The 12,843-nt window shown below is 44.8% G+C and overlaps 1 protein-coding gene across 3 annotated transcripts in view; it reads right to left on the bottom strand.

Moving 5' to 3' along the window:
* Positions 1-956: 956 nt before the first annotated feature.
* The window catches only part of CPEB1 (cytoplasmic polyadenylation element binding protein 1), a 33,765-nt gene continuing 21,878 nt past the window's right edge, over positions 957-12,843 (bottom strand). For all 3 annotated transcript variants that reach the window (XM_055002746.1, XM_055002747.1, XM_055002745.1), the window contains 5 exons: positions 9,875-10,011; positions 6,585-6,783; positions 4,814-4,908; positions 3,532-3,612; positions 957-1,238 (listed from right to left, as the gene is read on the bottom strand). In XM_055002746.1, coding sequence (XP_054858721.1) covers positions 1,128-1,238; positions 3,532-3,612; positions 4,814-4,908; positions 6,585-6,783; positions 9,875-10,011 — 623 coding nt within the window. In that variant the 3' untranslated portion in view covers positions 957-1,127. The remainder of the gene's footprint in view (positions 1,239-3,531; positions 3,613-4,813; positions 4,909-6,584; positions 6,784-9,874; positions 10,012-12,843) is intronic.

Here is a 12,843-nt window from a genome sequence, read left to right as displayed (position 1 = left end):
GCTTCCAATAAAGGGGGGAAAAAACCCAAACAAAATCAAAACTTCAACTCCCAGCACATTCTGTGGGCTGCACGGAACATTCCTTGAAAGGGCTGTTTCTCTCCCTTCCTGAATCAGAAAGGGCTCCTAGGAACCTCTGCCTGACCAAAGTGTGCAGCCCTTTTAACAGTTCAGTTATAAAAAGAAAATTGAAGTCTTGTGACTTTGTGATTAAAAACCTGTTAATCAAGTCCCTCCTGAAGTGCAACGTAAAGTGCAACAAACTATATACAGCAGCTCGGAAATCGTTTCTCCGGTCCAGTTTCAAAATCCAAAAAAAAACCCCAATCCTTCTGGGTTGCAAATATTTCTATATATTCACAACTGGGAATTATTATTATTTTTTTTTTAAACTAACAAGCTCCCAGACACAAGTTGCAATGATGTTAAAAGCTGCCAGGAAAGAAAAAAATTCTCATCTCAACTGACTTAAAAACCATTTCAAGAGAGTGTAAAAAGGAACTGGTAAAAATCCTGGAGCGTAGAATATGAAATATGATTTTGGTTTTAAGTGAAGAACAACGTCTCCTTGTTGTTACAGTAAAAAACACCAGCTGAACAATCAGTTTATTCCGTTCAGATGGGGGTGGGGGGGTTTAAACGAATGGGAAGGCACTGTATGGCAACTGCAAAATAATGGAGCCAATGAGACCTGCATTATTACTGCCAGTATTGCAAGGAATGTAAAAAAGGGCCCTTGATAAATACGAAACAGAGGCACAGGCGTCTGCATTAAACGCCTTCTCAACACACGGGCCCCTTGCAATGCTTCTTGTCAGAAATTAAGAAACCAAAGTCTGGGAACTGCAGAATCATTCGAGGGGCCCACCCCTCTTCAAAACCCCACAAACAAACCCCCGACAAAAAAAAAATTCACTGTGCATTAGTGCAGGAACAACTAAAGACCAGCAAGTGCAAACGTGAAGAAGGCAAGATTCCCCCGTTAAGTTCTTCAGACGGGTTTTCCCCCCAGCCTGGGGCCTGGCACCGGCAAGCATGCCTGGGCTCTCTTCCTCGGCAGGTAAACGGAAGAGGCTCCTCTCCAACTCTGGAACTACAAGCAGCTCCTGGTGCCTTGGAACGCTGCTCTAGCTGGAGTCTCTGTTCTTCTGATTGCGCATCAGTGGGCGGTGGTGATGCAAGATCTCCATGGAATGTTTCCAATGCCAGCAGGAACGACAGAAGTATTTGAAGCAGACCTAGAGAGAAAGATTGGGAATTTTGGTGGGGGGGGGGGGAGAGGGCAAAGCATGAATGTGACATATGCTTAAATCAACTGGGAAGGGGGGTGAGAGAGAGGCAGGTCATTTGTCCTGATGCTTGAATTTAGACCCCGCATCCATCATCTATTAAAGTAACAGTGAAACGGAGTATTATATCAAACAAGAGCATATACTTACCAGTTGGTCTGGAAGAATTTTATGTAACAAAATTAGATTTATATTCATGTATATATTTATTGATGTGATTTTGAAATTGGTCTATATATTTATACCATTAATTGTATTTATTGAACTATATATGGTAGGCGCTTTAAGCACTGTTGCACTTTGATTATATTTACTGGCTTTATCATATTGATTGCTTGCTTTATTGTGTTACGCCTTGGAGAGTTTTGTTGTTTTTCAGGAGCTGAATTTAGACCCTGACAAATGGGGGGGGGGCTTTGATACATTTTACAAGTTTTTTATGCGCATCTCTTTCTGATCAAAACGAGACACAAATTTAAGCAAGTAAGAGATGCAATTTGGTAAGAGGTGGAAGGTTTTTTTGTATCCAGTAAATTTCTTCACTCTTTTTGGGTGCCTTTATTTTGCTTTTGTGTTGTTGTATTTTTATCATGGCTGGGGCCTCAACATAGTCCAGGCTTCTCTGGACCACGAATGGAGCCTGCACACACTTCACTGCCAACAAGGCTACAAGAATCCCCTTGCAATTTATATTCTGCTTCCTCCCAGGGAAACAAATGAGAAACAAAAAGAGTCCAGTAGCACCTTTAAGACTAACCAATTTAGTTATTCCCTGGGTAGATATAGGGGCTACAATTACAGGACCCAATGGCATCAACTACACTGTCTCTGGCTCTTACAGCTGCTCATCCTCCAATCTGATATATGCCCTCATGTGCCAACAATGTCCTTCTGCTCTGTACATTGGACAAACCAGCCAATCTCTACGCAAAAGAATAAATGGACACAAATCTGACATTAGAAATGGAAACGTCCAGAAACCAGTGGGAGAACACTTCAATCTACCAGGACATTCCATCAAAGACTTAAAGGTCGCTGTAGTTCAACAGAAACCTTTCAAAAACAAAATCCAACGGGAGGCTGCTGAACTGGAATTCATATGCAAATTTGACTCTCAAACTGGGACTGAATAGGGGCTATGAATGGTTATCACATTATCACAGGTAACAGATTTCCTTTACAGAGGCGGGGTCTGGGGGAGCTCAGTGGCACCTGGCGTGGGCTTTCGGGGACCACAGATCTCTCTGTCAGATGCATCTAGCAAGGAGAGCTGTGGTTATCGAAGGCTCATACTGCATTGGAATTGGATGGTCTAGCTGTTTGGCTGCTACAAACTAACAGGGCAAACTCCTTTGAAGCCAACTGATCCACACACCAAAAGGAGATGTTTACATATACTAGCAAAGGAATGTTTTGGTTGCACCCCCCCTCTCCCCCCCTAATTGCCTCTTCTCTCTCCTCCCCTTCTCCTTCCTCCTCTTCTATATTTGACCAGTCTCTGTAACATGCATCTGACGAAGAGAACTTGATTCTCGAAAGCTTATGCTACAATAAAATTGGTTAGTCTTAAAGGTGCTACTGGACTCTTTTTGATTTTGCTACCACAGACTAACACGGCTAACTCCTCTGCAAATGAGAAACAGAAGATTTGGGAAAGGGAGCTCAGACTTCCACTTAAAAAAAAAATTCGAGGGCTGCAGGCAATGTTTCTGTGTCCACAAGGGGACCTTCTGGCAGGCCTGAACACAACCAAACAGCCATTACTGGGGCCTAGGTGTGAAGTAAAGGTTACACATTTTCTACAGTAGCTGGAATAGTATATGTATTCTTTATTTTAAGATTGATTAACTCTGAATAAGGTATGTTTTGAGTACTCTGTATTTTAGTAACTCTTGTAGTGCACAATCCTACCCTTCCTTTGACCCCGTATCTCCCCTTCTTTTTATACCCCTTTTATTTTGGAAATATTTTTTTAAAAAATAAAGGTTACACATTTCCAAAACTTCGCCAATGCTTTGCCATTTTCCAAAACTTCGCCCTTTTCTAAGGAAACACAAGGATCTTTCCTTGATCTTTGGGAGCAGCCGCCGCTTCTCACAAGGCTGTGAAATGACTTAAAACGGTGCTTGCAAAGGGAAAGGGAGCCTTTGGGAGGTTTTCTGGCATCGCATGTGCTCTAAAGGGAAAAAACGCTCCATACCACCACAGCTTGGAAACGGACAGAAGAGAAAGGGTGCGTTACCTGGTCTCTGCAGAAGAAGGGGCCTGGATGAAACTTGCATACTTGACATATGGCATCTTCCAGGTACGGATCGATCTGAACCTATTGGGGGGCGGGGAGAGCCAGTGTAAAGGTAAAAGGAATTCCAAGCAGCATGGTTATAGTCAAAGCTGCAAACTTTTATAAAGGATTCTAGGAGACAGCATGTATTACCTTCCTCTTACTATATTCTATTTTGTAATTCCGTTTTGTGCACTGTTTATGTCTGATACTTCTTTTTTTGGCACGGTTTTCCTAATTTTTGTAATCCTATTGCATTGCTTATTGGCTGCCTCATACAATTTAATTTTACTGCTTTATATACTGGATAATCAGCAAGGGTGGCTGATCACTTTTTCCTCTCCCAAGGAGAGAGAGACAGGTTGTTCAATCAGAACCAGAGCTGTTCACAAAACACACCAGGCAAACTAAGAGCTAAACTATATGAGACGAATTACACGAGGATGCTCAAGTGAAGGGAGATGCAATGTTAGCCGGGAAGCATAGTTTGCATTTCACCTCTCTCTACAGAGCTGGCAAAGATCGCTCCTCAGAGGGCTTGTTAATTTCTCCTCTCTACAGAGCAGCAAAGATCCTTCTCAGAGGGTTTGTTAATAACTGACAGAGCCTTCAGGTAGGCAAAGAGGAAATGAGCAAACCTTCTGAGGAGCAATCTTTGCCGACTCTGTAGGAAGAGGTGAAATTCAAACTACGCTTCCCAGCTAACATTGCATCTCCCTTCACTTGAATATCCTCGTGTAATTTAGCTCTAAGTTACCAGGAAATGATTGTCTGTGTGACCTAGGAAACTAGAACTTTGTAAACATCTAAACTTGCATCTTCGCCAAGGCAAGACCCACCCTTTGAGGCACCAAGACCAGGATGGAGAAAGACAGGCTTCTATCAAAAACTGTACAAGCAGCTAATTTTCATTTACTAGTATTTTTGTCTCTGCTCTCCCTTCACCACTATACATGAACAAAGTAGACTTGAACAAAATCCCCCCCTGCCACACTTCCAGGTTGGGCCATAGCCAACGTTTTATTTATCTAAGGTCCTGTGTTAATAGTCCTAGGCACTCTAGCTGTGTAGCAGGGGCTGGGAAGAGATTTCTGCCAGAATAGATGACACTAGGTTAGAATATCCAATTTCAGCCCTGCCGAGCTTTGCTCTGATCCAAGGGGAACAGAGGAGATACCGGTACATATCCAATTAGCGATCGAAAATGGAGCTTTTAAAAGCCATTCCACAGGCTCGTCCATACCTTTTTGGTAAACTTGGCTGTTTTGATCTCCACAAACGCAGCGCACACCGCCTTCAGGTAGCTGTGCTGATTGTTGAAGGTGACCCGTCCAGATCCTGAAACCAAACCCATCCATTATCATGATGCACAGAACCTGCAGTGTTTGCCAACTGCAGCAGCAGCTCTGGAGGCTTATGAGTCACCAAGAACAGTGCATGGAAATGTCTGCCAGACTGGGAAATGCGCAGGGTTCATAACAGCTTTTGGCTGCTGCTTACTTACACTCAACAAAAACTATGCGTTAACATAAAGCGATGGGGATTTATAGGTGGCCCCATCCTGGAACCTTGCAACAGGAGCAGAAGTCATTCATGCCTACCCCTTGAGGAGGGGAGCAGCCCATGACGGGGTTGCAACTCACTGACTCATTCCCTGCCCCACCCTGCCAGTTATCTTTAGCAGTGCATTTAGGGTAGTGATCCTGACATGATGCCTACTGACTTGTTCCCTAGTGCCCTCTTTCTTCCTCCCTCAAGCAAAGCGCCAATCTAGGCTTTCTTCCCTTAACACAGAGCCAGTTGGGTGTCGTGGTGAAGAGCGGCAGGATTCTAATCTGGAGAGCCAGGTTTGATTCCCTATTCCTGTGCTTGAAGCCAGCTGGGTGACCTTGGGTCAGTCCCAGCTTCTCAGAGCTCTCTCAGTTCCACCCACCTCACAGGGTGATTGTTGTGAGGATAACAACAACATGCTTTATAAACCACACTGAGTGTGGCATTAAGTTGTCCTGAAGGGCGGCATATAAATCGAATGTTATTATTATTATTCACTGGAGGAGGAGGAGTTTCAGAAAAGCCCTTTATTTCAACAGGGACCACCTATTCTGGAATATAATACAGTTTTAGAGTGTCTGGCTAGGGTCTGGGAAACTCTAGCTGGAATCCCTAATCTGCCATCCCAATCCAGCCCAGTGTGTTTTTACAGCAGGAATGGGAGCTGAGCTGCATTCAAACTTCAAAAGGGTTTCAAAAGGATAGTGGTGAGAGTGCCAGAGTCTGAGAGACCCAGGTTTGAATCCTCACTCTGCCACTGAAGCTCACTGGCTAGCCTTGGGCCAGTTACACCCTCTCAGCCTAACCTACCCCACAGGGTTGTTGTAAGGATAAAAAATAAAGCACTGGAGAATGATGCAAGCTGCTTCTCTCCCCTGGAGAGATGAGTAGGATATAAATGAAGTAAAATAATTAAAATAAAATTAAAAGGATGTCTGGCTTGCAAACTCACAACATTTTGTGTTTGGATCTAGGTCCCATTTTGCTGTGCTGCCCCCACTCACTCCCTGCGCTGAGAATTCAAGTTGGGCTCATAGCCCAGCACGTTGAGGAAGAGAGTCCAGTAGCTCAGTGGTAGAGCATCTGGTTGGCATGAAGAAGGCCGCTGGTTCAATCCCCAGCATTTCCAGTTAAAAGGATCAGCTAGAAGGTCACGTGAAAGATCTCTGCCTGAGACTGGAAAGCCGCTGCCAGTCGGAGAAGACAACACAGACCATGATGGACAGATTGATTCAGTACAAGGGCAGCTTCATATGTGCTCATGTGACCCCCCAACACAGGGAGGCCAGGGTTCCCCGAGGCAGCTAAAAGAGCACTACAGGTTGGAACATTTTCTCCCGACTTCCCAGGGGACAGTCACGCCTTCTTTCGACCTAGGGAACAGGAAGACACCAGGCGAGAGCGAGAGAGCGCTCTGGCCACCCACAGGGGAGAAGTGACCACCGCTGACCGTCCTCACTCACCAATCGGATACTTGTGCTTGTCTGTATCAATCCCTGCATACACCACACCGCCGAACAGGTCGTTGAGGATCCCCGCTAAGGCCTCTGCATTCAACATGCCATGAAGAGCGCCCACAAAGACAGTTTTGCTAGGGTCAAGCCTCTGTGTTGGGCTGCGCACGAAACTGCTGTCTGCCAGGACCCAGGGGATTACCTGTACCTGAAGTCACCCCAGAGGGAGGGAGGGTGGAAAAAAATATATACGTATTTTAGTTATCCACAGGCTTTCCCTCTTTTCACTGCAGGGCTCCAAACACTTTACAGTTTTCCTAGTTGCTTTCCTTTCTGCAAACTGTATTTCAATGATCGTAACTTTCCTCAACAGCCAACATCCAGCAGGCTTCCATTACCCTGTGTGTACTTTAAAACCAAGCCTCTGGATAGGAGGCGGCCTCGACAGAGACACCAGACAGAAAGGAGAGAATCCAACCTTCCTCATTTGCACTACGGACTGCAACATGAATAGGGCAAAGCTAAGCAGAGTGGCACCCCTTTTCACCCACTGAAGGTAAGAAAAGCTTGCCTGAGGAGGTCAGGAGAGCGCCCACTCTCCTGGCTTTCCGCAAACTATTCAAAACCGAATTATTCAAAAAGGCTTTTTACTCAGATAGGGGGGAAGTATTGTAGGGAGGGGGTCTCAGATGCTTCGCGAATGAGTTAGGGACCATAGACTTCACCACTATGTTGCCTTACATATTATCTGTTGCTTTGAATATGTATTCCTATATACTACTTGTGCTTCATGTTATCTAATGTCAGTTCTAGAATGGATTATGTTCTGTTTCAGCAATTCTTCAACTTTGTATTGGATCCTTGCTAATGCTATTACCTTTGTAAAATCCTATGACATTGTTTATGGAAATGTCCTTGATACTGATTGTACTAATCTCACACTATGGAATCCACCTTGAGACTCGGTGAGAAAGGCGGACTATAAATGACATTAATAAATAAAAGCAGAACTGCACCTAAGATTGCCTCTGTAAGCCATTGAATGAGATTCTGGAAGAACTAGGAGAACAGGGTTCTGCTTCTATGCCCTCCCCTCTCTTTTGTGCCATCAAGCCACAGCCAACTTATGGTGACCCCATAGGGTTTTTTCAAAGCAAGAAATATTCTTAAGTGGCTTGCCATTGCCCGTCTCTGGATCGCAACCTTGGACTCCCTTGGTGATCTCCCATCCAAATACCGACCAGGGTCAACTTTGCTTAGCTTCTGATGTCTGATGGGCTTGCTTGGGCTATCCAGGTCAGGGCCCTTACTTGCCAATAATTCAACAACCAGCCAGTAATTCTGAAGCCAAGGCAACTCCTCCATCTAGGAACAGCTGAGCAAGAATAGAATCTCTCGTCTGCATTCTGTTCATTCCCCACTTTGTGCCAACACTCGAGGGGTGTTTTTTTCCCCTTGTGATTCAATTCATGAATACCGGTGAGTGATTTCCTGTCCTGAAGGCTACATCTGAGACACATGCTACATGTTTTGGGCCAAAAAACATTATCACAGAAACCCAAATTCTGCACCCACTAATGGCTGTACAAAATATTTGCCAAGAAACAGCATAAGGTCAAAAGGTATTCCTTCTCCCATCAGGACTGTGCACAAACCAAATCATTGTTCGAGGGTTACATGGGCTACACTGGAAAAGATTAAACCGATTTTAAGTTTGTGTCACCAACATAAGCACTGTGCCTCTCCAGCAGTGTCTACTCTTGTCTGAGCAAAGTAAATAAGAAAGGCGCTCCTCTGGAACCTCTGCTTAAGGTCCTGGGCTTTTTCTTTCTGGCCAAACGGCCAAAGAAAACAGTGGAGAGGCCCAAGAGATAGTGTGCCTTCTCAACTCAACTCAACTACACTTACTATTTAAGTTTTTTTCCTTTTGCAAATTTAGCTGCCAGACCTGGTTTATCAAGGAGATTGGTACAGGAAGAAGAACTTCAGCCTGCTCCTCCCCTGCCAAGTTCTCACCAGAAAAAAAAAGTTTTAAGTTTTCCCTACCCAGAAAATAAGAGCATCGAAGGGCAGCTTTTTCCAGTGAGAAAATGGCAGGGGAGGAAAAGGTTAAACTTTCCCCCCACTACTCTCCTCCTTGATAAAGCAGTCCTGGAAGCTGCTCTGACGAAATGCTCCTTGGCAGAGGCTGCATCCGGGCATCTCCACAGCCAAGAGGCAACAGAACTTTTTTTAAAAAGCTGATATTTATTAATCTGACTTCTATGCAATGCACGCAGAATATACTCAGGGCTGTCTACAGTCAAATTGCAACCAGAAACCCTAGGGCAGCGAGCCAGAAGTCCACCGGCAGCCAGGCACATGGATTTAGTGCTCAGCCAACTAACTACCACCCTGCACAAGGAGCCATTGTTGAGAAAGATCAATGCGGCCCCTCGCTGCCAATCCTGACAAGACAGGCTTACAAGCAGCTTCGGCTGACATCTATCACCCTCAACAAGGCCTGGCTATTATTGCAGCTGAACGTTTAATCAAGAAGCCCACACCATTCCTTAAGTGCCACAGTTCCCACACCCAGGACAAAAACCCTGTGCCTCTAGGACGACCATCCTTTACTCCAAAGCAGAGGCAAGTTCCTCCTTTATGTGTGTTACCTGCACGCAGCACTCTCGGAAGCATTATCCATGTAGCTAGTGGATAACTATAGTCCAAGTAGTCTTCCTCCAACTTAACTGGCTCGTTCTCTAACAAAACAAACGTTTCATTTGGAGGAAGGCTCCTTAGATTGGCCCCATCTTGACAGAATTTGCCCATGTGGCCTTAGTAGGATAGATACATCCTTTCATATCCTGCTCGAATACAGGTTCTTCGAAAATATAAGGGATCACTATACTCCAGAAACCCTGGCTCTTTCGCTTAGCAACAAGAATCCTAAATTTACCTTAGCAATTGCAAAATATGTCTCAGTCTTTTTAGCCCTTGCATCCAAAAAAGGTAAGGCATATGTATTTTCCCCTGCTCAAGATTTACAAATTAGTGAGCTTCGAAGGGAATAAAAGGAAAGGAAGGCTCCTTAGATTGCACGAAGGCTCCAAACTCAAGCCAAATACAAAGATGGAGTATAAACATTTTAATAAATTAAAAAAAAAAACTTTGCTCACTGGAGGGATAGGATCCACTCCCCCACACACAGTTTCAGGACAAGACCCAGACTCCAAAATAAGGTCAAACTCAGAAAGGGGTTTTTTTTGTTGTTTTCATTTTTAAAGGTTGGACCGTGGACTGGAACGCCTGCTTACCTCTTTGCAGCGCATCCTGCGGCTGGCCATCCTGAAATAGTACTCACTCAGACCGCTGGAGCTTAGCACATCTTGGGAGCAGTTCTGCAGCAGGGCCCGAACAGATTTCTCCGACTCAAACACTAGGTAGGCATACCCTTGGGAGGAAGGAGGCAAGGAGTCTATTTAAGACAGCATGGGCTATGCAGATCTCTCTTCTGGGAGGGCACCTACCTATGTCGCAGTTAGGAATTGCTTTGCTGCATAAAAAAAGGAGGAGAGGTCTACCAAGTTCAGAAGTGGCCAGTCAGTTGATGGGATTACTCATAACTAGAGATGGGCACCAACCGGGGGGGGGGGGGGGGGACAAACAAACCATGCGGTTCGTGGTTCGTCGCATTTCACGAACCGGCCCCGGTTCACGAACTGGTATGTTTGTTTCGTCAAAACATCACATACAGGTCAGCAAATCGTCACTTCTGTGTCATTGTCGAAGGCTTTCACGGCCGGAGAACGATGGTTGTTGTGGGTTTTCCGGGCTGTATTGCCGTGGTCTTGGCATTGTAGTACCTGACGTTTCGCCAGCAGCTGTGGCTGGCATCTTCAGAGGTGTAGCACCAAAAGACAGAGATCTCTCAGTGTCACAGTGTGGAACAGATGTAGGTCCTTTGTATCTACTCAGGAGGGGTGGGGTTGAGCTGAGTCATCCTGTAAGAGTTTCCCAGGGTGTGGAATGCTAATGGCGGGAGGCTTCACTGTATCCTGAGGAGGTTCTTTTGCATATGGATTGGTACTTGATGTGCTAATCTTCTCTGCAGGGCTATTGTCAGGGATAGAATGTTTTGTTAGCCTGGTGTTTTTCAGAACTGGCAACCATGCTCGATTCATTCTTAAGGTTTCTTCTTTCCTGTTGAAGTTTTGCGTATGCTTGTGAATTTCAATGGCTTCCCTGTGCAGTCTGACAAAGTAGTTGGAAGTGTTGTCCAGTATTTTGGTGTCCTGGAATAAGATACTGTGCCCTGTTTGAGTTAGGCTATGTTCAGCCACTGCTGATTTTTCAGGTTGTCCAAGTCTGCAGTGTCTTTCATGTTCTTTTATTCTTGTCTGGATGCTACGCTTTGTGGTCCCGATGTAAACTTGTCCACAGCTGCAGGGTATACGGTATACTCCTGCAGAGGTGAGGGGGTCTCTACTGTCTTTTGCTGATCGTAGCATCTGTTGTATTTTTCGGGTGGGTCTGAATACTGCTTGAAGGTTATGCTTTTTCATAAGCTTTCCCATCTGATCAGTAATTCCTTTGATATATGGCAAAAACACTTTTCCTGTGGGAGACTGTTTTTCTTTGGTTGTTTGATTCATCCTGGGTTTGATTGCTCTTCGGATTTCATTTCTGGAGTAGCCATTTGCCTGAAGTGCGTGGTTTAGATGATTAATTTCCTCATTGAGAAAGTGTGGCTCACATATCCGTCTTGCACGATCCACTAATGTTTTCATTATGCCTCTTTTTTGTCAGGGGTGGTGATTGGAGTTTTTGTGTAGGTACCGATCAGTGTGAGTTGGTTTCCTGTAGACCTTGTGACCTAACTGAAAGTTTGCTTTGCGGATGACCCAGGTATCCAGGAATGGGAGTTTTCCCTCGATTTCTTTCTCCATGGTGAATTGTATGTTCAGGTGTATGTTGTTGAGATGATTCAAAAACCCCATCAATTCTTCCTCCCCATGGCTCCAAATGATAAATGTATCATCCACAAACCGGAACCATACACTAGGTTTGTGGGGTGCTGATTCTAGAGCTGTTTTTTCAAAATGTTCCATGTAGAAGTTTGCTATAACTGGGCTGAGTGGGCTCCCCATGGCCACCCCATCCATCTGTTCATAGAATTCGTAGATGGATGGGGTGGCCATGGGGTTTTTGAATCATCTCAACAACATACACCTGAACATACAATTCACCATGGAGAAAGAAATCGAGGGAAAACTCCCATTCCTGGATACCTGGGTCATCCGCAAAGCAAACTTTCAGTTAGGTCACAAGGTCTACAGGAAACCAACTCACACTGATCGGTACCTACACAAAAACTCCAATCACCACCCCTGACAAAAAAGAGGCATAATGAAAACATTAGTGGATCGTGCAAGACGGATATGTGAGCCACACTTTCTCAATGAGGAAATTAATCATCTAAACCACGCACTTCAGGCAAATGGCTACTCCAGAAATGAAATCCGAAGAGCAATCAAACCCAGGATGAATCAAACAACCAAAGAAAAACAGTCTCCCACAGGAAAAGTGTTTTTGCCATATATCAAAGGAATTACTGATCAGATGGGAAAGCTTATGAAAAAGCATAACCTTCAAGCAGTATTCAGACCCACCCGAAAAATACAACAGATGCTACGATCAGCAAAAGACAGTAGAGACCCCCTCATCTCTGCAGGAGTATACCGTATACCCTGCAGCTGTGGACAAGTTTACATCGGGACCACAAAGCGTAGCATCCAGACAAGAATAAAAGAACATGAAAGACACTGCAGACTTGGACAACCTGAAAAATCAGCAGTGGCTGAACATAGCCTAACTCAAACAGGGCACAGTATCTTATTCCAGGACACCAAAATACTGGACAACACTTCCAACTACTTTGTCAGACTGCACAGGGAAGCCATTGAAATTCACAAGCATACGCAAAACTTCAACAGGAAAGAAGAAACCTTAAGAATGAATCGAGCATGGTTGCCAGTTCTGAAAAACACCAGGCTAACAAAACATTCTATCCCTGACAATAGCCCTGCAGAGAAGATTAGCACATCAAGTACCAATCCATATGCAAAAGAACCTCCTCAGGATACAGTGAAGCCTCCCGCCATTAGCATTCCACACCCTGGGAAACTCTTACAGGATGACTCAGCTCAACCCCACCCCTCCTGAGTAGATACAAAGGACCTACATCTGTTCCACACTGTGACACTGCGAGATCTCTGTCTTTTGG

Source organism: Eublepharis macularius, chromosome 18 (genome assembly GCF_028583425.1).
Source record: "Eublepharis macularius isolate TG4126 chromosome 18, MPM_Emac_v1.0, whole genome shotgun sequence".
Classification (NCBI taxonomy): domain Eukaryota; kingdom Metazoa; phylum Chordata; class Lepidosauria; order Squamata; family Eublepharidae; genus Eublepharis; species Eublepharis macularius.
The sequence above is the reverse complement of the archived record's forward strand: the minus strand, read 5'-3'. Positions and strand labels throughout refer to the sequence as shown.